This window comes from Apodemus sylvaticus, chromosome 1, assembly GCF_947179515.1.
Source record: "Apodemus sylvaticus chromosome 1, mApoSyl1.1, whole genome shotgun sequence".
Taxonomy (NCBI): domain Eukaryota; kingdom Metazoa; phylum Chordata; class Mammalia; order Rodentia; family Muridae; genus Apodemus; species Apodemus sylvaticus.
This window is the reverse complement of record NC_067472.1, coordinates 169,831,420-169,856,388: the sequence shown is the minus strand read 5'-3', so window position 1 is coordinate 169,856,388 and position 24,969 is coordinate 169,831,420. Positions and strand designations below refer to the sequence as shown.

The 24,969-nt window shown below is 55.7% G+C and overlaps 1 protein-coding gene across 1 annotated transcript; it reads right to left on the bottom strand.

Moving 5' to 3' along the window:
- Positions 1-259: 259 nt before the first annotated feature.
- On the bottom strand, positions 260-24,755 carry Prr12 (proline rich 12). The gene is given in 17 exon segments (XM_052163609.1): positions 260-1,179; positions 1,291-1,386; positions 1,473-1,619; positions 2,825-2,922; positions 3,190-3,315; positions 5,553-6,022; positions 6,350-6,483; positions 6,626-6,742; positions 15,316-15,776; positions 17,141-17,807; positions 18,249-18,275; positions 18,277-19,416; positions 19,418-20,470; positions 20,472-21,556; positions 21,640-21,801; positions 22,651-22,763; positions 24,224-24,755. Coding segments are annotated over 17 exon segments (6,129 nt in total). The 5' UTR covers positions 24,310-24,755; the 3' UTR covers positions 260-1,032.
- Positions 24,756-24,969: the final 214 nt, after the last annotated feature.

The following is a 24,969-nucleotide window of genomic DNA, read 5'->3' as shown; positions in this document are numbered from 1 at the left end:
TGGTTCCTCAGGATAGATCCCTGTCCACCTTGACCCTTGATATTGACAAACCATAACAGAACTCACGCTTGTTTGAGGTCATTAAATTTCAGGATCACACATAACACTGACCCTAGGCTGGCTATATACACACACACACACACACACACACACACACACACCCCTAAGTGGGCTTTATCTGCATTTCTTCGCGATCCCTAGCTCCCGCTGCCCGGGCCTACCCACCCACCGCCGCGGACAGAGCACTCCAGCCTGCTGGTAAAGTGTTGCTGTTGGGTTTCGTTTGGCTGGTCGTGTGTACACAGTGTATACAAGGTGAGTTGTACAGTGCCCGAGAAAGAGCAGGGGGGTCAGGGGAGGTGGGAAGAGGGCGGGTGGGAGCAGGGACTGGACAGAGGGAGGAGGCGTTAAAAAATAGAACCACGTTGAGAAGACAAAGGGGCGTGGGCCGAGGGTGGGGGAGACAGATCGCTGTAGAAAAGGAACGGGAGGCGCAGGGCGAGTGAGGGGAGTCTTCTCCCCCTCCCTCTCCACCCCTCCCCCACCCGGGTATGTACAATAAATAAGATTAAAAATAATTAACAAGATGTTCAGCCCCTCCCACCCAACACCACACGCCCTTGGGGAGCAGCCTTTAGCAAGGATGTTGGCCTGGAGGGGGAAGCTTGGGAGGGGAGAAGGGGTCCCCCAGTTCTCTCAAGCCACCCTGCCTCCTTCAACCATACATAGAATTTTCCTATACATTATGTACACGGTGGAGGGGCAGGGGCAATGGCCGTGTGGGGGGGCCTGGGCCGGGGGACAGGGTAAGTGTTACTAAATAGACATTTATACATATATATAAATAATTTCTCTGTACAGGAATGGGGGAGGGCGTGAAAGGGAGTAGAGGGGGGCTGCGTGGACACACCCTGGCTGAGGACGACCCCTTCCCTCCTGGCGGCAAGGGGGCCCAGGAGTCAGCTCCGGAGGACAGTTCTGTCCGGTTCTCAGTCCGTGGAGGAGGTGTCCTCCTCACCAGGCAGGGTGTGGTCACCCGCAGCGGCTCTGGGCCTGGGCCTGGGCCAACAGGTCGCTGAAGGAGTCGAACAGCTGTTCTAGCCACGGCTGGTTCCGCATGCACTGCTGGACCACCTCCTCTTGCCCCAGGTCCTCGGCGCCACCCTCGATGGCCAGGGTCTGTGGGGAAGGAGGGTGAAGCTGTGTGGAAAGAAACGGCTGGGGAAGGGAAGGGACCAGGGCCCTGGGACTGAGGACAGGGGAGGACCGAGGGGCTGGGCTGGCGCTCACCTGGTCTCGGCAGCGCAGAAACGTGTGGTATTTGTAGTGGTGCAGCGAGTGGTAGAGGGTGTAGTACCCAGACTTCTCCAGCTCCACCTTGAACTCCTGTGGATGGAGAAGCACATGCTCACATGCTCCTCTCGGGGTCACCCCTCCTTCCACGGTCACCCTTCCCAGGTCAAGAGTCCTACCTGGGCCCGCACAACACTTCTCTTGAGCTTGCTGAGGGTCTTTCGGTTGTAGGGCTCCCCTGCAGGCCGGAGCCGCACAGCCCCCTCCTCGGGGGAGCCTTCTCCAGTCTGCTCCACCTGCAGCTGTGGGAACGTGTGCAGGGCGTCCTGCGGGAAGCCAAAGGGTCAGCGGCCACCTCCCCGGACCTGCACCTTCCCCCAACTCCTTGTATCTCACACACACACACACACACACACACACACACACCCTTCTGCACTCTGATTCATGGTGCCAGCCTCACCTATACCAGATGCTGAACATGTGACCCAGAAGGAGGGAGGCAGCCTAGTCCCAATCCCTGAGTTTTCTCTCTCCTCTTTTCCATAAAAAGACAGAATCTCACGATTTGGCTCCAGCTAACCTTAAACCCAGGGTCATTCACATGCCTTTACCTTCCGAGTACTGGGACTGCAGGCACATGCTACCATGCAGCCACTTTTTAATCTTGTATTGTGGCCTCATTAAGTTGGCTCTGAGTTTTGAGTCTCCTGCCTCAACCTCCCACAGAACTGGGATGGCGGAATGTGCAGCCTACTCTACAGGGAAAGCTCCAATATAGCCAAGGCCGCCTAGTAAGACCCCCGACTCAACCAGACCAAACCAAAGCAAACAACTAAAAAACAAAACAACATATTAACCAGAATCCCTAGAACCTGACACATTTTATACTTTTTTTTTTTCCAAATCATACTGACCAAAATCTTGCCAGGTGTCTCCAAGACAACCTGATAGTCTATCCCAGAATTCTCAATGACAACCTAAATACTCCTAACAGGACTAGCCTCTCACACGTTTACTGCCTGAAGAGTATCAGGCATCCACCATGTCTGGATAAGCCAGTGCTGGGCATGGAACCCAGGGCCTCAAGCATGCTACCAAGTGAGTCCCAGTCCCAGTCCCAGGAGAGTAGGACGAGCATCCCCAGCACCATGTCAGCACTGTCCTTCAAGATTCTCAGGATGGCCCAGGGATGCACCATGCGGCACAACGTGCCATTCCAGAGGGAACTGAGAATGAACCCTGAGACTTGACAGTTCTGTCTTGTAGGGACAGGACACACGTCATAGGGTAGCCACACAAAAGCCTCAGGCCCAGGCCTGCTCTATTAACCTTCCCTCTAGGGCTGCTGGGAAGCCAGGGGCCTCCAGGTGAGCCCCCATCACCTCTAGACCAGCCCTGGGACAGCAATGACAGTGCAACAATCCTTGTTCTAGGGAACATCCTCAAGTGACCTCAAGCTGCTGACAAGCCACAGCCCGGTCCCCACACCTCCTCTGGGCCCCATGCAGTCCCCACTCAGGCCCCCAGGCACCTGCAGAGCCGGGCTCAGGGACAGCCGCTTCAGGACCTTTTTCTTGTGCTCATTGAGGAGGCCATCAATTTTCCGCATGGGTGGAAGATAGAGTTCGTCTGCAAGAGCAGGGGTGTCAGCAGCTCCCACCAATAGGGTCTGTCTGGGGTCCCCAAGTCCCCGAGACCACTGAGTCCAGGATGAGAGTTCCTTCGCAGGACTCAAATTTCCTCTCAAAGGACTAAGTACCCGGCGCTCAGCCCTAGACCAATCTACAAGCGCCTCCCTCTCCCTGGATCCTAACTCTCCTCCCAGGTCCGTTCCTCAGCCTCAGGACGGCAGCACCCACCCGTCCCTCCATCTCCCGCCTCTGAGGCCCAGCTCACCATGCGTGTCCTCCAGGGCCTGGATCATGTCTGGGTCCAGGGCTGTGCTCACTAGCATCTCCACATAGCTCCTGTACATCTCCCTCATGGCCCGCGTCTTCAGCAGCCGTCCCGGAACTGCCCGCTCTGCAGAGAGATGGGACAGAGTCACTCCGAAGTTACCGTGCAGCAGACACTACTTGCATTGCCAAGGAATCCTGGTGCAGACCCTAGCTAGGAGGGCGCAGCTGAGCCCCCTGTGAAGGACGCCTCGATGACTGAGCTCAGAGGACAAAGTGGTGTAGATTGTCCAGGCGGGAAAGATAGACTCAAGAGCCCAAGAGCAGAGTGACAAGAACAAGTACGTGTTGTGGGCCTAATTTAGGGTGGCCCCATGAAAACCCACAGAAACAGAGTTAGTTACCAAAGCACTGAATCAAGACGGAGAGCAGCTCAGAGTGTGGCACACACCTTTAACTCCAGCGCTCGGGAGGCAGAGGCAGTTAGACCTCTGTGAGTTCAAGGCCAGCCAGAGTGACACAGTGAGACACAATTTAAACACGACTACTAAAACAGAGGTCAGAGGTCAGGACTGAGGATTAGCTTAGCTGGTAGAGTGTTGATCTAGCACACACCACAAAGCCCTTCCCCAACAAAGTCAAAACAGCCATGGTTGGTGTTGGCTTCCAACCCCAATACCAAAAAAACCAAGTACTGATGTGTGCTTGTGATGGCAGAGGTGGGGGTGGTGGGACAGAAGAAGTTCAGGAATTACCCACAAGTCAGTCTGGGCTACATAAGACCATCTCAACAAAAAAAAAAAAGGAGAGAGAGAGAGGAAGAAAGAGAAAGAGGGAGGGAGGGGGGCTAGCTACTTTCATAGCTGAATACAGACTAAGTTAAGAAATTGCACTGGGGTGGAGATGGCTCAGTGGTTAGAAGCACTGACAGCTCAGGAGGACCCAGCACCCACTCACAACCATCGCACTAGATCTGGGAGAACCAGCACCTTCTCCTCCACCGCACCAGGTACACACATGGTGCACAGACATACAGGCAAAAGACCAACACACAAAATAAATGTGCTTTTCCTGCAGTCATTACAAGTAGAGATGACATATTAGCCATTTATAGCCAAACATTGTAAGAAAGCAAGCGCAGGCCAAACCTAGGAGAAGGGGAGTCTTTTGCTATTGTTCTGAAGACAACCAGCCTGTGTAGACAGGCTAGCCCTCTAAACACATGGCAATCCTCCTGCCCCATATGGGGGTCGGTCATCATATTGAGTGCCAGGGACATAGCAGAACATCCGGCTGACAGGTAGCTTGTGGTGTCGACTCTAGACACGCCTTTCCCTCGGGAGCTACCTGTGATGAGGCCAATTCTACAGGAAGGTCAGGAAAGGAAAGGTGGTGCCTTTCTCAGGGTCACCCAGGCAGTCAGATGCAGTACCACAGAGTCTGGGCCCAGGATAGAGCCTGGTCTGACATCTGTCCCAGGCCTAAGAATCAACCTGTTATAAACCAAAACCACCCATCCATGAACATGAAGGTTGTGCTCCCCCCTGACGCCTTTTCCATCATCTGTAACTTCTCATTTATTCTGTAGTACAGGAGGTTCAAATACTGAGTTACATCTTTTTTTTTTTTTTCTCTTTTTTGGTTTTTTGGAGACAGGGTTTCTCTGTGTAGCCCTGGCTGTCCTGGAACTCACTCTGTAAACCAGGCTGTCCTCGAACTCAGAAATCCGCCTGCCTCTGCCTCCCAAGTGCTGGGATTACAGCCGTGCGCCGCCACCACCCGGCTCTGAGTTACATCTTAGCTTTATTTTATTTTAGAAATTTTTTGTTTGTTTCTTTGGGCTATTTCCCTTGACTATACATAGCTCTGGAACTCACTCTGTAGACCAGGCTGGCCTTGAACATAGAGATGCGCCTGCCTCTGCCTCTCTAATGCCAGGATTAACAGCATGTGCCACCACCGCCAGCTTCAACATGGCTGTCTTGACTTTCTCTTTTGAGACAGGATCTCATTAAGAATCTTGACTTGAGCGGGCAGCGGCTCAGACAGGTTCTAAACGTTCCCAAGTCCTCAGCTGCTATGACCGGCCTCTGCCCGCAGGCCTGACCTCCAGATGGAGTCAGAGCATCTACCTCTTGTGGCTGCGTTGAAAATGGAGCAGTGTACCAAGGCCCCAGCAGACATAGCCTCATTATACAGGAAAGTGACTGTCTACGAAAGCTTCTGCCATTCCTGGGGAGTCAGTCCCCTCTGTCTCCATTTAGTAGGGGACACTACCAGCAGCCCTCGGGCTGACATCATCCTGTCCCCTTAAGTTTTCCCTCCCTATGTGACCCCCCCTTTGCTGCAGCTGCTGGAACCTACCGTCCTCACTGGGTGCGCCAGGGGAGGACTCGGAGTCTGATGAGCTGCCCCCGGGGCCGTCACCTGCGGAGGCGTTACCCACCGCCTCCTTCAGCCACTTCTTCCTCTTCTTTGGAGGTGGCTCGGCCTTGACCTTCGAGGGCCTGGCTTTGGTCAGCCGGGAGGCGGTGGACTGTCCTGTGGCCAGGCTCCGGTCAGTTCGCATTTGCCGCCCACTGGCGGCTCGTTCACTCCGCAAAGGCCGGGTTACCCTTTCCTTCTCCTTCTCTTTCTCCTTCTCTACAGGTCGGGGCGGGGATGGCTTCTCGGGGGCAGGGGGCTCGGGGACAGCAGGCTCAGGTGTTGGCTCTGGAGGCTTCTCCGATGTCATCTTCTCAGGGGTCTCAGGCTTGGGAGGTGGGGCTGGGACCTTAGATGGAGGTGCAGGGTTACCCCCAACAGGGGTAGCACCCTTGGTCTGCCCAGACCGTCTGCAAAAGGACATAAGAGACTGTCATCCTGTGTCAGCAGGCTGAAGACCCCCACCCCACACTCTGGGGTCTATCCCAAACTCTTCATGCTTTCCTTCCTCTGGGTGGGAGGTCTTACTCGCTCAACCTCTCTAAGCCTCGTTCCTTCCTTGCCCTGGGTCCCCCACCTGTCTGTATGTCTCCCTCCCTGGTGCCCTCTCTGGGACTGCACCCCCTGCCACGGCTCTCCTTCACTCCCAGCTGTGTCTCCTGGCTCCATCTCCCTCCATCTCCCATAGTGAGGCAGCATCACGCCTTCCTCCTCAGGTATCCCCCCACCGTCAGTACCTGACTGGCAGTGGGGGCCGGTGCCAGGGTTTCCGGGCGCACACCCTCACATAGTCCTTCTTGTTGACATTCTCCAAGAACTTCACGTAGAGGCGCTGGTACCGGTTTTTCGCATCCCCAAAATAACCCAAATACTGCGGAGAGAGCAAAGGCTGTGAGGACGGGCATGCATTCCCTACCAACCTCCGGAGATGGAGGCCATGACCCGGGCCATGCGGAGAGGGACCCCAGGACTGAGCACTCACCCCCAACGTCCACATCCCACCATTGGCTTACGTTACTGGTGGCACAAAACTGCCTCTGGCCATCCTTGATCTCTGGAGTGAACTTCTGCAGGAGGGCCTTCTGAACACGCCAGATGGGCGGGGGCTCGCGGCCAGTCTGCAGGGCCAGCTGAGGAGGAAGAGACCAAGGAGACCTACAAGGTTACCCTCACCCCTGCCCCGCTGGAGACTTTGTCGCTCGCTCACACCTCTAATGCCAGCACTCAAGCTGCCGCAGGAGGATTGTCACAAGTGTAAGCTGGCCTAGACAACATTGTAAGGTTATCACAGAAACAATAAGCAACAACTGAAGACCCATCTACTCATACCAAGCAAGCACTGCCCGGTACTGGTCTCATGAATCCCTCAGCACAGGATGAAGCGCGATTCTACCCATGCCTCCCTAGTATCTGGCTAAAGTGCTCCTTTTTTCCAGTGCTGAGGCCAAACCCGGAGTGTTTTGTGTGCTGAGGCACTGCTGACCCAATCCTTCACTGATGAAAGCAAGGCACAACCTTCTATTGAGCCATACCCCCAGCCAGCTAAGACAGAGTGTCTCACTAAGCTGACATCCTCCTGCATCAGCCCAGCGTCTGCATTGAAGATGGCGGGCTGCACCATCAGGCCCAGCCTCTTGCTAATTCTTCAGCAGGTTTCTTTTGCCTAAGCCCGAGTTTCAACTTTGATATTTACGTAGGACAAGCTCTGAACACCCATCCACCATTAGTGACACATGAATATTTACCAGACCCAGGCTCATAGCGGCAAAGACTCACAGCCACAGTCTGCTCCTACCCCAGCATCCCTGCCTCACTTCTGTATGTGAATTTTACCAAGGCCCTCTCTGTGCCTCCTGTTCAGCAGACTGTTAGAAGCATTCTTTGCACTCACGTGACTCATCCAAGAGCCATTAAAAAAAAATTAAGCACGTGTAAGTAAACAGCACCAGGTTAAGCATCTAGCACACAGGCCTCAATACCAGAGCTAGTGCTCACAGCAGACATTACTAATAGATCCCAGATCTTGACACATCTGAACACAGAGCTAAAAGGCAGACATGACTCATCTATTGATCTTCTGATGATATATATAGAAAATTTGGGGTGGACTAGGTAAGAGGCAAAAGTTGGAGCTGAAGAGAAGACTTGTCGGTTAAGAGAGCTTATTGTTCTTCCAAGTTCAATTCCCAGCACGCATGTTAAGACAGGTCCTAAACGTCTGTAACTCTAGCTGGCCTCCAAGGGCCTGCACACTTACAAAGACATATACATAAATAAAAGCAAAATAAAACAAATCTTTAGAGAAACAAAAGACAATCGACCCAGCCCCTTATGTTAAGGATGCAGCCTGGAGGTAGCACCTAGCAACCAGGAAGAAGGCGTGACCATAAACCAGACTGCTGGTAGGCTGACCACTGACTTCCAGTCTCCAAAGCTGTGAAGAAGGCATAGAGTGTGTCTATAAGTCACAAGCTATAGGCTACTGGAGCTAAGTACAGCGGTCTAAGGAGAAGGGGACAAGTGCAAGGCTTGTTACAAGGTATTCAGGGCACGGGCAGCAAGACACACAACCCAGGAAGGCAGAGAGAGCGCATTAGCTCTGCCGTCTCAGGAGGCGAAGGCAGGGCTGAGAGATCAAAGCCAGCCTCAGAAACAGGAAGGCACTCTCTTGCAAAGAGTTCAGTGCCTACCTTGACTCCCGCAGTAGGGACTTAGGGGCGTGGCTCGAATTTGCCTGGAACTCTACCAGAGAGGCGGCAGAGACAGAGAGAGACCTCAAACTCACAGGGATCTGCCCATTTCTGCCTCCCAAGGGCTGGGATTAAAGGCGTCCACCACCACTGCCCGGCCTAGGCTGACCCTCCTGACCCATTCTCTGATGTCCTCCGTCCCAGTGTTTTACCATGAGCACTCCAATGCACAGGGTCACATGGACACCTGACCTGCACACAGAAGAGGACCACGGAGGAGATAAACACAGGAATGGAACACTTGGTGCCCGGGAGGCCAGGTGTGGTACTGCATGCCTGCAATTGCAGCATTTTGGGAATCTGAGGAAGAAGCTGTGATTGAGAGGTCTGGGCCAGCCTGGGTGACAGACTGAGACCAAAAATGCTTCCTGAAGCCAGGCATAACGGCTCACACTTTTAATCCCAGTAGCCGGGAGACAGAGGCAGGAGGATCACTGGGAGTTTGAAGCCAGCCTGGAAGTTCAGGGACACCAACAGCTACACAGAGAAACCTTGTCTCAAAAAGCAAAAACAAAAAACAAAAAAAACCTCCCCCAAAATAGGTGCTGGGTAAAGAAAATACAGCCATGGGTGACAGAGGAATGCAGAGATGAGTATGTGGTTATTACATTCAAAGATTACAGATCAAGTGATCAAAAAGAATTCAAATGATAACGGTAATCGACTAGTCATATCTGCCTTTTAAACTGTGCTCAGAAGTAGCAAGATCTATTGGTAATGTCTGCTCTTAGTACCAGGACAATATGGGTGACTGCAAGCCAAACTATGCACTCAGCATGGTGAAATCCGCAGCCTCCTTTTTGTTATGACTCTTTAATCAGTTATGTGCATGTAAAGGAGTTCTGACAACTTGCTCAATAGGAAGCAGAGAGAGAGAGAGAGAGAGAGAGAGAGAGAGAGAGAATGCGGCATCCCGAACGACAGTCCTGTCTTCTGAGCTGACAAGGCCCTCGTCCCTCTTTCTCTATGACATCACTGGCTAGGTCACACGTGCCCCCCAGAATAAGTGGATTTCGGACCACATCTGACCTGCTCAACTCCAAAATATTCTCTGGAGTCCAAACACAGCGTTTCAGCCTGGCAAGGAAACAAAGCGTTTGTGTCCTCCCCTAACCTTGCCCTACAAGGCATCAGACCTCTCCAAGTTTGCAGCCTGCACAGACTTTCTGTGCCTATGGGTACACGCCCCCACAGGCTTTCTTACCCAATCAATGGATGTGAACACAAAACTCACTGTTCCAGTTCTTCAGAGACTTCCAGGAAGTCCCTCTGGGGCTCCTCACCAGGCTCCAAGCTCTCCCCACCCGCTCCTCTCTCCTTGGTTGTGCCCCCGAACCCCCTTCCTATTCTCCATTATTGGCATTTGTTATGTGTCTGTGAATGGGAATGTGTGCACAGAGTGCGCAGTACCCACGGCAGCCATGAGAGGGCGCGAGACTGCCTGGTGTACAGTAGTTAGCAGTGCTTGTGAAGAAGCCAACTGAACTCAGGTAGTCTCCAAGAGCTCTTTTACTGACGGTTGTGGTTGCTGGAATTTGAACTCAGGACCTTCGAAAGAGCAGTCAATGCTTTTAACCGCTGAGCCATCTCTCCAGCCCAGAGCGTAAGCACTCTTAATCACTAAGTCATCTCTGCAGCTCCTACGGAAATCACAACCATCTGTTCTCCCCATTCTTTAAGGCTTGTACTTCCAGGCTCTCTTCTTGTCCATCACACAACAACCACACCCAGTGACTGACTAGGAAGTGGTCCACCTCACAGCCTCCATCCTGAGCCGGTGAGCACTGACTGCAGGGCGTCTGAATCTGTCCTCTCCATCTCGGTACCTTAGGCCAAGTGCACCTCTGACTATTTCCTAAGAATGTGACCTGTGTATGATGCTAAGCACGTGCCGCTGCTAGCAAGAGGAACGGCAGCAGGTGAGACACACACGCCCAGGCGCGGTATTTAAGAAGAAAGGTTAGCTGGGTCCAGTGACCTGGAACTCTCTACGTAGCCCAGTCGGCCTCCACCTTGTGGCAATCCTGCCTCAGACGCCTAAGGACAGCGAGTCTAGGACGAGCCACCATGCCTTGAAAGGCAAGAAAATTTCTTGTGTGCTAGAGTTCAAGGCCACTCAGAGCAACAGAGCAAAACCATTACGACGAAACAAAATAAAACAGGCACCAGCGACAGGAAGGCAGTCCCAGACAGCGGTGGCCAACACTGCTCGGAAGGCCGGAAGCTTACACTAACCACCACCACCCCCATCACCACCCCCCATCAAACCCGACATACTCCACACCCAGGGCCTCGCAAAGGCCATTTCTCTCAGAGGACTGTCACAACCTCCTCAAAAGCTGGGTCCGAGCATCATTTTCCTTTAACAGACAATGAGACTTGACAGCCAGCGACCATCCAAATGTAAGCTGGTTAGCCACACACCTTTTCTTTTCGCTCAGTTTTTCACTTTCTTTTTGGTTTTTTCAAGACAAGGGTTTCTCTGTGGAACCCTCGCGGTCCGGGAATTCATCCTGTAGACCAGGCTGGACCCCCCAGTGCTGGGATGTGCGTGCCACCAGTGCAGAGGAGGCTCCAGCTCCATAGAGCTCTTCAACACTTGAACCCAACCCATTCAGCCAGCGTCTCAGGTAAGTAAGATATACGAGGGAGTTTGAAGACGCAGACCAAAACCACGAATGTAGACAATTTTACTAACCCTTCATTTAGCGCAAGGAAACATCACCAGCACAATGGAATATAAACGTCCTGGAGATGTTTGACGTAAGCCCGGCGGTGGTGGCACACACCTTTAATCCTAGCACTTGGGAGGCAGAGGCAGGCGGATTTCTGAGTTCGAGGCCAGCCTGGTCTACAGAGTGAGTTCCAGGACAGCCAGGGCTGTATAGAGAAACCCCTGTCTCGAAAAACCAAAAAAAAATTTTTAAAAAAGCCTGGCGTGGTGGCGCATGCCTGTAATCCCAGCACTTGGGAGGCAGGTGGATTTCTGAGTTCGAGGCCAGCCTGGTCTACAGAGTGAATTCTAGGACAGCCAGGACTACACAAAGAAACCCTGTCTCAAAAAACAAAAAAACAAACAAACAAACAAACAAAAAAAAAGAATCCAATTTCACCTGTTTTTATTTTTTCATACTTGCCGAAATAAGGAAGTTTAAACTGTCTTTTCATAGACTGAAGATGTACCTCAGCAGTATAGCCTCTGCCTAGAGCCCCACAGTGAAGGGCTAGGGTGTGACTCAAGGGTAGAGACCCTGCCTAGGACTCCCCAGGGGAGGTTCCAGAAATGAAACTCAAGCCATCAGATTCTGAAGGCATCACAGGTGCCTTTACCTCATGAACCATCTCCTGGCCCTAACTATTAAGAAATCAACAATATAAAGTCATTTGTATGCGTACACACACAGACACCAGGTTACAACTATGGAGGCTGGACGACAGCTTGAGCCAATGCTTTTTCCTTCCACCTTGCCGAGCGAGAGCTAGGGATCAATGTCAGGTACCTTCACCTCCTGAGCTCTGTCTGCTGCAGGCCCAGAACTCACCAACAAGCTAGACTGACTGGCCAACACGCCTCCAAGGGATCCACAGGTCTCTACCTCCTGAGCACGGGATTCTAAGTAGATAACAGAGAGTTTGTGGGACGGAGCTCAGTAAGGTCCCCATACCTGCGAAGAGATACCCCTAGCTTTGCTTCATTTGAAATCTCATGTACCCGAGCTGACCTCAACTCCGTTATGTAGCCGAAGCTGACCTCAACTCCGTTATGTAGCCGAAGCTGACCTCAACTCCGTTATGTAGCCGAGGCTGACCTCAACTCCGTTATGTAGCCGAGGCTGACCTTAACTCTGTTATGTACCCGAGGCTGACCTCAACTCTGTTATGTAGCCGAGGCTAACCTCAGGCACTGGCTCCACTCACCAAGCGCAGGGAGTCATGGGGGTCTTGACTCCCTGTCAGGTTTGTCAGGACTCCCTTGACTCCTCCAAGGTCAAGGACCTTCCTGCTTCAGCCTCAAAACAAAAAGCCCCCAGATGACTAAACAAGGGTGGGGGTGGGGGAATGCCAGGGAGAGAATCCCCGCAAACCTGACACACAACCTCTGTATTTCACCGAGTGTTTGCCAAGCCTTGGAGCAAAAATCATCCCAAGACCACGGCAACAGGTTCAACATTCCCAGCACTCCTGTGTGGGAGCCACAGTCACTGACGAGGATAGGCCGGGTCACATGAGCGCACACCCGGGAGGGAGGAGCTCCTGTCATCAGCTGAGGCTCAGAAAGCTGAGGCTGGGGAATGACAAGATGGCAGCCCAGCTCCTCAGTCAACAGCAGTGCAGGACACACCCACCTGCTCACCTCTGAGTCCCTGCTCCAATGGGATGTGTGCCCTCAGGGATCTGTGTCCCCACCATTGTGGCTCACACTTGAGAAGTATTTTAAGCATCTGAGTCCTCGCCTGGCCCCTTCCCTGTCCCACACCAGCTGGCCAGTAGTATCAGATGGATGGCTCTGGCTCCTGTCCCAGCGCAGGTCAGGAATGGGCCCCTTCCAGAGGCCCACTGGCCTTTCTGACCCGTAAGACAGGGCTACAGAAGCCACTGCTTTGAACCCTGTTCACCTGGTTTAGAAAAAAAGGCAAGAGAAGTGTGGAGAGCTTATAATCTGCCCAGGTTACACACACAGTGTGGCTCGCTCCAGCCTCGGGGACTCAGTGGGCCCTTGCCTGTTTAGTCCTTAAACTCCCAGTACTAAAAACAAAACAAACAAAAACAAAAATAAAAAACAAACCCAACAAGACAAAAACAACTATTAGGCCCACCTCTCAAAAGAAGAAATAATAGTTTCTGTACTTGTCGTGAATTCAATCTAAAGTCCATGCTTGGACTGCAGCGAGAAACAGCCAAGACTCAACACATACAATGTGTACAGAGGCCCCAGTCAATCCCACCACTGACATGCCTAACAGCCTCCCAGGGCCGGTGACAGAGGTGGCAGCCAGAGTCCCAGCTCTGCGTCACGGGAGCCTCTGACATGCCCTACCATGGACAGAATCAAAATTTTTGTCCAACCTCTCGCTGGGGTATTCTATGCAAGCGTTTCATCGCGGGACCATACCCTTCAGGTTCCTCTTAGTCCTGACTCAGCCAGATAAGCCTAGGAACCAAACATCCTAAAGGCCACCCAAGCTTCTGGGGACAAGGGAAGCAGGAACTTGGTTTACACGACTTGTTATTCATATTTTTGTTCTCCCACTGGAGTGAAAAATACCCACAGGTGATATGATGCTGAGAAATATTTATTTACAAAACCAGAAGCCAGACAGACATGGTGGTGCACACCTTTAGTCCCAAAACTCAGAAGGCAGAGGCAGGCAGATCTCTGTGCATTCGAGGCCAGCCTGGGCTACTTAATGAGTTCCAGGACAGCCAGAGCTCTGCAGAGAGTCCGTGTCTTCTCAACGAAAAACAAAAAACCAAGCCGGGCTGTTTCCCAGCATGGTGGCGCACATCTAGGGTACCACGGCCGTGAGGCTGAGGCAGGACTGAGGCACGTTTGAGCCCACCCTCACCTACCCAGTGAGACGCAGACCGGGGAGAACAAAGTGACCCCCGCCTGCAGGACAGTGGGCCTCTATCCACGGGCCGTGCACGTCCGCCGAGCTATATTCCCAGTTGTGTATTATTATTACTATTATTACTTATTGTTATTATTTACTCCTTCACTATATTGCCCAGGCTGGCTTTTAATCTACTCTGTAGCATAGGAAGGTCTTGAACTTAGGATCCTCCTGTAACAACCCCGGGAGACCACCAGTCTGACACTAGCAGGGCCAGATCTACATCAAGAATTTTTTTTTTAATTTACTTATTTATTATATGTAAGTACACTGTAGCCGTCTTCAGACACCCCGGAAGAAAGCATTGGATCTCATTACAGATGGTTGTGAGCCACCATTTGGTTGCTGAGATTTGAACTCAGGACCTGAATTCAGAAGAGCAGTCAATGCTTTTAACCGCTGAGCCATCTCTCCAGTCCCCTTACATCAAGAATTTAAAACCCAGCCAGGCATGGTGGTGCACACCTTTAATCCCAACACTTGGAAGGCAAAGACAGGCAGCTCTCTGAGTTCCGATCTGAGGCCAGCCCGAGTCTCATTTACAGAGTCAGTTCCAGGACAGCCTGAACCACAGAGAGAAACCAAAGCAAAACAACAAAAACAACAGACCTCAGTCTGCCACATAGTAAGTGTCCTTAAGCAAATACCTGTTACAGCACCTTCAAGTTACACACAACTGCACTGGGTTGATGGCACATATGCAAATGGGAAAGAATAGAACCTCTGGTTGGAACCCCCGAGTCTAAGTCCAGGGGAAATGGAATGACCAAGTGACTGTGAAGCCTCAATGCTACAATCGCCCTGCCAGGCAAGATGCACCCACCGGTGCATTAGCGGCATGGGGGTTATGGGGGCAACTAACTGCTCTGACCGCATGTGTTGCTCGATCTAATGTCTGGCCCTATAAATCGGGTCAAGAGCCCTGGCTTGCAAGCTCTATGGCCTTGCTAATAGACACACACAATCGCACAGCCTTCTACAGATGCAGGAATACCCAGTTTGGGGCTGCTCTCAGCCGTGGCCAGAGAAGCCTCTCTGCCGTGTGCAGAACTTAATGCAGACTAATACCTGGTATCCTGTGCTGAAGGATTCTCAGCCCTAACTAATACATTTGTATCAACTCCATGAAGGCTTGGGGGACATCGTGGAAGAGGAGGCAGGATGGAAGAAACCAAGTGTTCTGGCCCATCTCTTCTATCAGCCAAGTGAGACTGTGAACCCCAAAGCAGCCAGCCAGCCCACCTGGTGACTCCTCTGCCTGCACCCCAACTCAGACTAGCCTGTCACTCATCAGCTGCTCAGTCAGTGGCTCCATCTGGGGACAATGCTGAGGCTCACCTTGAGGGAGGGTATGTCCTCCGCACGAATGACAAACTCATCACGCTCCCGGAAGATGCCCTCTCCACCACTCTCCCCTGCCTCCTCATCCGTCTCCCCACACACTGCTGCTGTCTCCTGCTTCTTGGCCAGGTGCAAAGGCCGAGCATCTGGAGGTTCAGGGTCCTCTGGAGATGGGGCAGCAGGCTCCTCTGGAGGGGCGACTGGTGGGACAGTTGTGGGTGCTGGTGGGGCCGGGGCCGGGGCCGGGGGCGGTGGAGGTGGTGAGGGCAGTGCTGGTGGAGGTGGTGGCTGCGGTGGAGGAGGTGAGCTAGTCACAGGAGTCACCAGTGGGGTAGGTGAGGGCAAGGCTGGAACTGGGGGTGGGGGCGGGGGTGGGGGTGGGGGTGGAGGTGGGGCTGGCTGAGGTGTTGGGGCAGGAGGTGGAGTGGGTGGGGGCTTCTCCTCCAGCAGCGGGGGCTCTGTGAGAGAGAGAGAGAGGAGGGTGGGGGGAAGATAGAGTCATCAGGTCTATTGTCATTCATTCACCATGTAGCCCAGGCTGGCCTTCAACCAGATTTTCCTGCTTCAGTCTAAGAGCTAGTTAGAATGACAGTCAGGTGTCACTATGCCCGGCTCCAGTAACCTTACAAATCCTGTGTCCCTAATGGCGACTTAGCCCCAGCATAGCCAAAAACTATGTGTCTACTAAGGGTAGACAGCAAAGACAGTTGTGACTCTCCTACAGAGGTCCTATTTCTAGGTCCTTCTGTGGGACCACCACCGTAGCTCCAACAACTACAAGGAACTCTTAAGACCCACCTCATTGCCCTAATAAGCCCTTGCAGCTCTTGTCCAACTACTCCTAACTCCATATCCCGAAGCCTCCTAGCTCTGAAGCCCTCTTCCGTGACTCCCAAGCCCGCACCTGCTCTTCGATAGTCACCGCCTTACAAGTCCCTTCCTTGTCTCCTCTATCAGCTATTTGACTTTCTAATGCCACAGACATTTCCCTACTGACCTGTGCGTGTTTGTATACAATGTCTGTACAGGGGCCTACAGAGGCAGAAGAGGGTACCAGATCCCCTGGAACAGGAATTATAGGCAGCTGGATGTGGGTGCTGAGAACCGAACCTGGGTCCTCTACAAGAGCACCGGGCTCCAGTCCCCCTAATTACTTTTACCAGTAATAGAAATCAGGTTTCCTACTCATTAAGAAAACACCAGGAGTCCCTTTGCTGGTGAATTCTATACAGGAACTCTATGGCGGAGCCACGCCCCCAGCCCCTCACTGGGGAATTCTAGGCAGGGCTCTACCACTGAGTCCTCCCCAAGCTCACTGCTTACTCCCCAGAGCACTTCTAAGGCTCACGATCAGTAACAGTTCCTTAAACTTCCCTGTTACCCCTTCACCTGGCCCCCATCACTTATACCCCATTCTCTCCCCAGTGTCCTCAAGGGACCAGCACCAGGCCCCCGTGCTGAACCTCTGAGCTCATTCAAAGATAAGCCTCTGGCAGTGGCGGTACACATTTTAAACCCAGCACTCAGGAAGCAGGCGGATCTGCGAGTTCAAGGCCAGCCTGGTCTACAAAGTGAGTTTCAGGACTGCCAGGGCTACACAGAGAATATGTATGTATGCATGTGTATATATATATATACACATATATATGTATATATATATATGTATAAAAGTTTTTCTTTTCTGTCAACCAAAAAATTGCCTCCGTCAAGTGTGCTTTTCTACACAACAGAAAAAAACCTTGACCTAGTGTAGCCTACACACCCTCATCTGCTGACTCTAACAAGCCTCACCCCGTCCCCAGACCACCTTCTGAGAACTCACCAGGCGTGCCATTGCTGTTGCTGCTGGGCAGGCTTGGGAGAGGGGGAGGACCGGAGGCCGCAGGACCAGTGTCTAAAGGCGGCTCCTCCGGCGTGGACGTGTCCTTCGGGCCTGTGAGGGGTGGATCGTCCAGGGCTGAGATGGCTGAGGAAATGCTCTCCTGCAGATCTCGGTTCTTGGCCACAGAGTCTTCTTCGTCCGAGGAGAAGGAGGGCAGCGTCTCGAGGTTGCGCTTCAGTTCCTCATCCAGCCGCTTGCAGGGTGAAGGGCAGCCAAGCCCCAGCCCCTCACTCTCCGCGGCCTCCAGGGCGCCTCCCAGGCCAAAGGGACCAGAAGGTGCTGGGTGCGGCACAGTGGGTACGGTGGGTGGGGGGGGCTGCAGGCCTCGGGTGGGCACGGAGGCTGGCACGCTCTTGGGGGGGCTTAGCGGTGGCGTCAGGCCAGCTTGGTAGAGTGGTGGGTGCCGCTTGCCTGACTTGAGGAAGTCAAGGAAAGAAGCCATGAAGCCAGACTTCATCTCCGGTTGCTTCTCCTCTACCTCCTTGATCTTGGCCTCAATTTTCTCCCGGGTCAGGTTGGAATCCAGGCTGTTGTGGTCTACACCCGAGATGACATCATTGGAAGGTGCTCCCAGACCCTCACCGGCCTTGGGTACAGACAGCTTGATCTAGACATGGGGATAGCAAAAACGTCATGGTCCAGGGGCCCACACTCCAGGCCTCCTCCCTCAGATCCCAGGATCCACCCCGGAGTTCCACATCCCACCTCCAAATTCCGGCAACGGGTCTGTGGAGTCTCAGACTTCAACACAACTGACCGTACTTAAGAGACAGGAGGCCAAGCTAACGGTCCCTCCCAGACCCAGACTTTCCCCAGTATTCATGCGCACGAGTTCTGACTGCCAGCCCATCCTTCCATGCACAAGACTTTAGAACTGGAGCCCTGACACCCTGTCTTCCCATAAGCACCACATTACAACATTTCATCTCAGGGAAACACCAGAATGCTAGGAGACTCTCTGGTGCTTTTTAACAAGACAACTCTGATGCCCGGGGCATCCGACACTTTCAATCTCAGACCGTCCCTCCCACACCCAGCTCCCCCTCACCTTCAGCGGTTTCAGGGGCTCCAACCGGGGTGCCACCCATTTCCTCCGCCTTCCTGCCTCTGCCCCTGCCCCGGCCCCGAGGTTTCTTGGCCCCGTCCGCGGTTATGGAGCCCGAAGCTGGCCCTGCCATGGGGGGGCCCTCCAGCGGACGGATCCTGGGCCGCCCCCTGGGCCGGGGAGGGCCATCGCGCTTTGCCTTGGTAGGCTTGCGGCCACGGCGACGAGGGCCATCAGGACCAGGGTTGGGCGGGCAAAAGTCTATGTCTCCCAGCGGTGAGAGGGCTGGTCGGGAGCGACAACTGGACACCAGATCAGGCAGGCGCCGTGGGTTCAGGCGGATATCTGCGGGCACGTCGGCCTTGTCCTCATCGGCCTCGAACTCGTACTCCTGGGCGTACAGCTTCTTGGGCGTCTGGAAGGGGGGATCCCGGCGCCGCAGCAGGTGAAATGAGGATGTCTTCAGCAGCTTCTTTGGCTTGGTTGAACAGAAGATGGGCGAGGTGAGGCCACCCTTGGGCTCAGAGACAGGCGGTGGTGGCGGCGGTGGTGGTGGTGGAGGCGGCGGTGGCGGTGCTGACTGGTGTGGCCCGCTCTGGATCAGGCCCAGAGGCTCTGCATTGACTGTGGAGGGAAGCTCAGGAGGTTTGTTGGGATCCAGACCCAGGCCTGGAGTCTCTGGTCCAGTTCCAGATGCCCGGCCTCCACAGTAGGGTCCGTAGGGATCGTAAGCAGTGGGACCAGGGGGTGGACCAGCACCAGTCTTGGGGTCTCCGTCATCTTCGGCCTGTCCAGGCTTGCCGTAGTCGTCAGCTGCCCCTCCACCAAACATCTCCTCCATGGTGGGGAAAAAGCTCCGCTCCTCGTCCTGAAGCAATGAGTCAGGGAAGCAGATGGACGTGAGGGGCACGAACCGCGGTGCCTTGGTCCCTTGAGGGCTGGGACTTCTGTAGGCGCCTGCAGGATCCTTGCCCTCTGAGTTAGGTGGTCCCACGCCGGTATCCCCAGGCCCTGGGGGCAACGGTTCCAGAGCCCCCAGCAGCTCTTGCATGGCTCCGGGAGGCTCCAGGCTCTCCTCGGGTCGTAAGCGAGGACTTGGGGCTGTGGGCTCCAGGCCGTGGCCGCGCAGGTGGGCTTCAAGCTGAAGAGGCATAGGTGGTGGGGGTGGGGGGCGGCGGCTGGGGAGCCCCATCCCGGGTGGCTGGCTCCAGGAGGTGGACGCCGACTTTGGGGGCACTGGGGGAGGGGCTGGGGGCATGACTGAGCACAGAAGGGAGAAGCTGGGGCGGAGGTGGAGGCAGCACCATTGGAAGGTCGGGACCTCCAGCCTCCAGGAGGAGGCCATGGGGCGCTGGCTGGGTTGCCTGGGCCGTGGGTGGTGGGGGAGGTGGGCTCTTCTGCAAGAAGGCTCCCAGCTCCTTGGCACCGGCTCCATAGTGTACAACCGAGGTGGCCAGTCCCTCGGGAGTCTCGCCACCCCGTTCTGGCCCCTTCTTCTTGTCCTTCATCCTCCCCAGGCCCAGCTCCAGCGCGGCCGTGGCGCCCTCGTCCAGGCTGGCACTAGTCCGGATGACACTTTGCAGGTGGTACCTCTGGGGATCTTCCTTGGCTAATTCATACGGGGTGCTTGGTGCGCCTCCGGCTCCACCGCTGCCCCCAAGTCCCTTCGAGGCGTCAGCAGGCCCGTCCTCGCCCACCAAGCCATCTGCCCCCGAGGTCCGAGGTGGGCTAGGGGCCTGAAGCAGGTGCTGAATGAGAAACTCTTCATCTTCCGTGCGCTCGGAGGTGGCACCACCAGGGCCACCAAGCAGCTCGGAGCCGTCCCCTTTCCCTTTGTAGCCACCCGTTCCAGCTGCGTAGCCGCTAGCTCCAGGGGGCGCCAGGAATGGAGCAGAAGCTAAGACCGAACTTAAATATTTGCCAGGGGCTCCTGGAGAGCCAACACCAGGAGGACGGCCAGCAGCAGGCGGGGACTGGAGGGGTCGGATAATATGAGATGGGCTAGCCTCACCACCACCTCCCAGAGAACTGGGTCCCCACCCACCCCCGTGGCCTGAGAGAGCAGGGGAGTGACCCGTACTGTAGCTGAGGGAAGGGCTGGCTGTGGGGAGTCCCTGTGAATGGGCAGCGGGCCCTGGGTAAGGCTCACTCTGTACCCCATAGAGCTGACCCTGAAGCTGGTCTGGAGAGTAACTCTGACAGGTAGCCAGGCCAGGAGGCGGGGGGGCCACTAGGGGGCTGCGGGGGACCCCCAGAATAGCTAGGGCCTTTGCTTAAGTCCTGTGCTTGCCCACCTCCAAATCCTTGTCCATAGGCCTGGGGTCCCAGAAGCCCTTGGGGCTGGCCAGGAGAATATGCCTGGCTCCCAGCCCCGCCAGCCCCAGAAGCTTTCCCAGTAGCATATGCGGCTGCTGGTCCACCCAGGCTCTGACACTTGGGTGTGGCCGTGGATCGAGGAGGTGGTGGCCTGGTGGCACCCCCTGTAGCTGGTCCGTAACCTCCCTTACTCGTCTTGTAACCAGGGGACTGGATGATAGGGCGGTACCCACCCCCACCCCCAGCCGCACCCCCCCCAGCAGTCTCCGGGCCTGTAGCCCGGCCAGCTGCTCCAGCTGCGGCTCCACTGGGCCCACCCTTGCTAGGTTCTCCAGCACCTGGAGAAGGTTCCCCACCTCCCAGAGGGCTGCAAGCCAAGCTGGCCCGGTGGCCCATTGAGGGATAGCTGCCTCCGCAGCTCAGGTAGTGCTGCAGGGAATGGGCTGGGGGTGGGGGAGGCGGGGGCTGGGCACTGGCGGGCCGCTGGTAGTGTTTGATGACCGTGTCCTGTCGGGGCAGGGCCCGCTCCGGCGGTGGACCCGGGGCAGCACCCGAGAAATTGTAGAGCTGAGGGGAGGATGGCTCGGCGGCCGTGGCCGCAGAAGAAGAAGCCAGCAGGTTGAACTGAGTCGGGAGGTGGCGGGGAGGTGGGGGTGGATCTGGGGGACCAGGACGGTAAGGGGGAGTCTGAGCAGGACCAAGGCCAGCAGGACCCAAGACACCACCCCCTGCCAGGCGCTCAAAACCCAATGAAGAGGGCACTGCGGGTGCCTGGGAGGGCTTCAGGTGGAGCACATCATGGGGAGACAAGAGCCCATTAGCAGGAGGACTGAAGGGTGGATCCTGCAGGCTGAGGGAGGACGGCACTGGGAAGGGGCGGCTGCCGAAAGAAGCTGGGTGCTGGTAGGCAGACAGGGCAGAGGAAGACGGGAAGGTGCTGGAACCCGGGAGGGCACCAGAGATGAAGAGTTCCGTGGGGCCCGGTGTGTGCATGGCTAGGGATGAAGGAAGGAGAAGACAGTCCGTCAGAGCGGGACCTGGGACAGCCCGGATCCAGCCCGCTGGGAAGAGCACTTACCCGTCTGCCAGGAAGGGCTTCGGAACTGGGAAAGGAGAGAGGAGGCGGAAGGACCAGGCTGGGGGCCCCGCGACTCCAGGGCCGAGATGAGGTTCATGACGGAGGCGTCGGGCCCTGCTGAGCCCGCGTGGTGGAGGCCAGTGTCGAAAAGTCCAGAGAGGCCTGCCGATGGGTAAGTGGGCGAGTCAGCCAGGTAGGGGGTGGCCGGGGCGAGACTGATGTAGGACGCGCTAGACCAGGTACAGTTCGAAAGGGGACGGGTCGGAGGAGCCGAAGAGCAAACGGGGGTGGGGGTGGGGGGTGGGGGGCAGTGAATTTCAACTCGGCTTTCCGGAGGCTGAGGCAGGAGGCTCAGACCTTCAGAGACAATCCAAGTAACTCCAGGAGACGCTATCGCACTTATTAAAATAAAGGAAGGAATGGGGGGAGTGAGGGAATGAGGCTACGGACGGCTCCGGGTGGGAACTACCAGCGAAAAGTCAAAAGAGGAGGAAAAAGAAAAAAGGCAAGAGGCAGAAAACGGAAGGGGGCAACACGGAGAGCCTGGGCAGACAGCACTGCTTTAAAAATCAAAGGTTTGGCAGCAAGGACAAGGTGGAGGATGAGGTTACTCTAAGCCAACGGAGATGGGGTGGGGGGAGGGGGGGGTGGGGGGGAGGGCCAAATAACTAGAGCCAATAGGGAGGATAAGGAGTCAAGCAGCCAGGAGAATCCCACAGGGAAAGAAAGGACGAGGGGTGGGCTGGAGAGAGAGGAAAAGCCTGGAAGAGAAGGTGGGATTTGGGGGCCCCTGATGGGTAGCAGCCAATAGGTGGCAAAGGGGCGGAGCCATGAAGGGCCTGACGAATCCGGCGTGAAATAAAGCCTCGGAGGCAACCAATCAGAGGAGAAGTGGCAAAAAGAGGTCCAGACCCAGAGCAAGGCCAATTAGCAGGGGCGGAACTTTCAGCAACCAATCAGATTGTCTTAAAGGGCAGCCCGGCCCCAGCCCTCCAGGATGGGAGCCCATACCTGCCGGGTGGTGGTTGGTGGCATAGCTTTGTAGTGGGTGGGGGGCCGCGTAGGCCTGGCGATGCAAGATGTCGGTTTCTGGGTGGGAAGTCCGGGAGCTGCCGTAGACCAAGCTGAGAGCAAGTGGAAGACGTCAGAATATCCTCTCAAGCTATCCCGAGAAGGGGGCTAGGAGGAACTTCCCAACTGGCTGGAGGTGTTACTCCAAAGAACCCTGGGATAACACTAGGGAACCCGGTTATCCCATGGGGGAGGGGCAAAAAATGCTATTCTAGAGCACTTAAGAGTCCCACGTTTGCAAACACGAGCATGCGGGGACACCCTGGGGACGGAGGAAGTCAGAGGAAGCATCTACAGTAGTCAACGTGAAAGGTGTGGTCCTCCCTTGGAGTCCTCCCCCGCCAACACAGAACCAAAGGTCCAACACTGCAGGCACACACGGACAACCCAAGACTCGCTGAAACGGCACAGACGCTGAATTAGGAAAGGAACCCAGCCAGGCCCGGGGCAGGAGGTGGCTTGTGTCCCAAATGGCAAGGGGAGAAGGTGGGGAGGGCACAGGACCCAGGGAAAGCCCCAGGTAAGGTACAAGTACTGACACGAAGTCGTTGTGTCCCCAGGGACTGCAGGGTTCAAGCGCACCGGCCTAAGCAAAACCAGATGCGTGTACAAACAGGAGTTCAATTCACCCGTGGGGAAGGAAAGATCCCGAGTGTGAAGTCCCACTCTAAAAATTTGTCCACGCTGGGGAAAGGCAAGTGTTGAGGGGGAGGAGGGTGGAGGGCAGGTGAAGAGTGAGGACACAGATTAAACTGTAAGAGTCAGGTTCACCGGTGAACACGCGGCTAGCCACGCGTGTACAGGGCCCACGCTCACACACACAAACACAAACAGGGAAAAGATAGGACTCTATCCCAGACAGGGCCAAATCCGTGGCCTTGGACCAGAGGGCAAAACAGCGCGCCATCAACCAGGATTCACAGCTTTGAGAAAGGTGGGGAGAAGGGGGCGTGTCCCTAATCTCAGGACCCCCCCAACACACAGAATCCTAGTTTAAGAAGGGGCGGGGCCCCTGGCCCACTCTGCGCGGGGAATTTCTTGGAGGGGGGAGGGCCTGAGTAGCCCAGCCTCCAGCAGCCCCGGAACAATAGGACCTGGGAGGGGGTGCGCGCCCCCCAGGGCTGCGATTCTTCTTTCCTCCCACCTTTGCAGTTGCAGAGCCAGGGGCGCCCGGCGGGGGGAGGGGTCAGCAAGCCGGGAATCCAAAGATGAGGGGCAAGTCCAGGCCTTGCTTCGCCAACCCTTCCCATCTTCCCAAGGCCTTCCCGATTCGAATTTGTTTTTGCGCCTTGCCTGCTTCGTTTCTCTTTTGCAAGCCGGAGCTGGCTTTGGCGGAGTTTGCAATTTGCAAACTGGGGCGGCGGCGTTGTTACAAACCCAAAGAAGGCCGCTCCCTTGCAAAAACCGGAGGGGGAGTTGGCGATGCACGCGATGCCGAGCGGGCCCCAGGCCCAGGCCAGACAGGAATCCCCCACTCTTGGCCCATTTCTCTAGATCCCCCTCAGCTCCTTACCTAGCTTTCGCTGACCTCTCGTAACTCCATCCCGCCCCGGCGCCGAGCGGGTCCCCGAAGCCGGCGCTGGGGTAGTTCCTGTCCATGAATTGGCCGCGGTGGAAATTGGGGGGGAGGGGGAGGGAGGGGGAAAGGAGGGGGAGCGCGCGCGCTCTCCTCCGCCGCCGCTCCCTCCGCTGCTTTTTTTCCTCCCTTTCTCTTTTTTTTTTTCCTTTGCAGCCACCGAAGGCCCGGGAAGGCCCCGGGCGGGGGAGGGAGGGGGCAGGGACGGAGGGGCGGGCAAAGGAGGGGTGCAGCCGCTGAGCCAAGAAGGGGGGGTTCCCCCTGGAGGAGGGAAAGGGGGGAGGAGGGACCCCGCTGTCTCCGCCTTTGCCCCGGCGCTTGCAAGAGAGAAGGGGGACGCGCGCTCCGGAGGGGGCGTCCCGGACGGCCCCGGAGTGGGTGCGGGCGCTAGGTGCTCGCTCTTTCGCCGCCGCCGCCGCCACCTCCTCCTCCTCTGCGCTCACGGTGCAGCCATCTTTGCACAAGGCGGCAGGGGGGAGGGGGGGGAGGGGAAGGGGGGCGGGCGGCGGGGTGTCTGGCTGCGCTCCGCTTCCTCCCACAATCCCGTGCAAATGCAAAAAAAAAAAAAAAAAAAAAGAGAGAGAGCGAGCGCGCGAGCGAGCGAGCACTAGCGGGAGGCGGGGGGTGGGGGGGGGGGGAGGGGGGAGGGAGAGGGAGAGAGCAGTGCGCGCGAGCGCACCAGC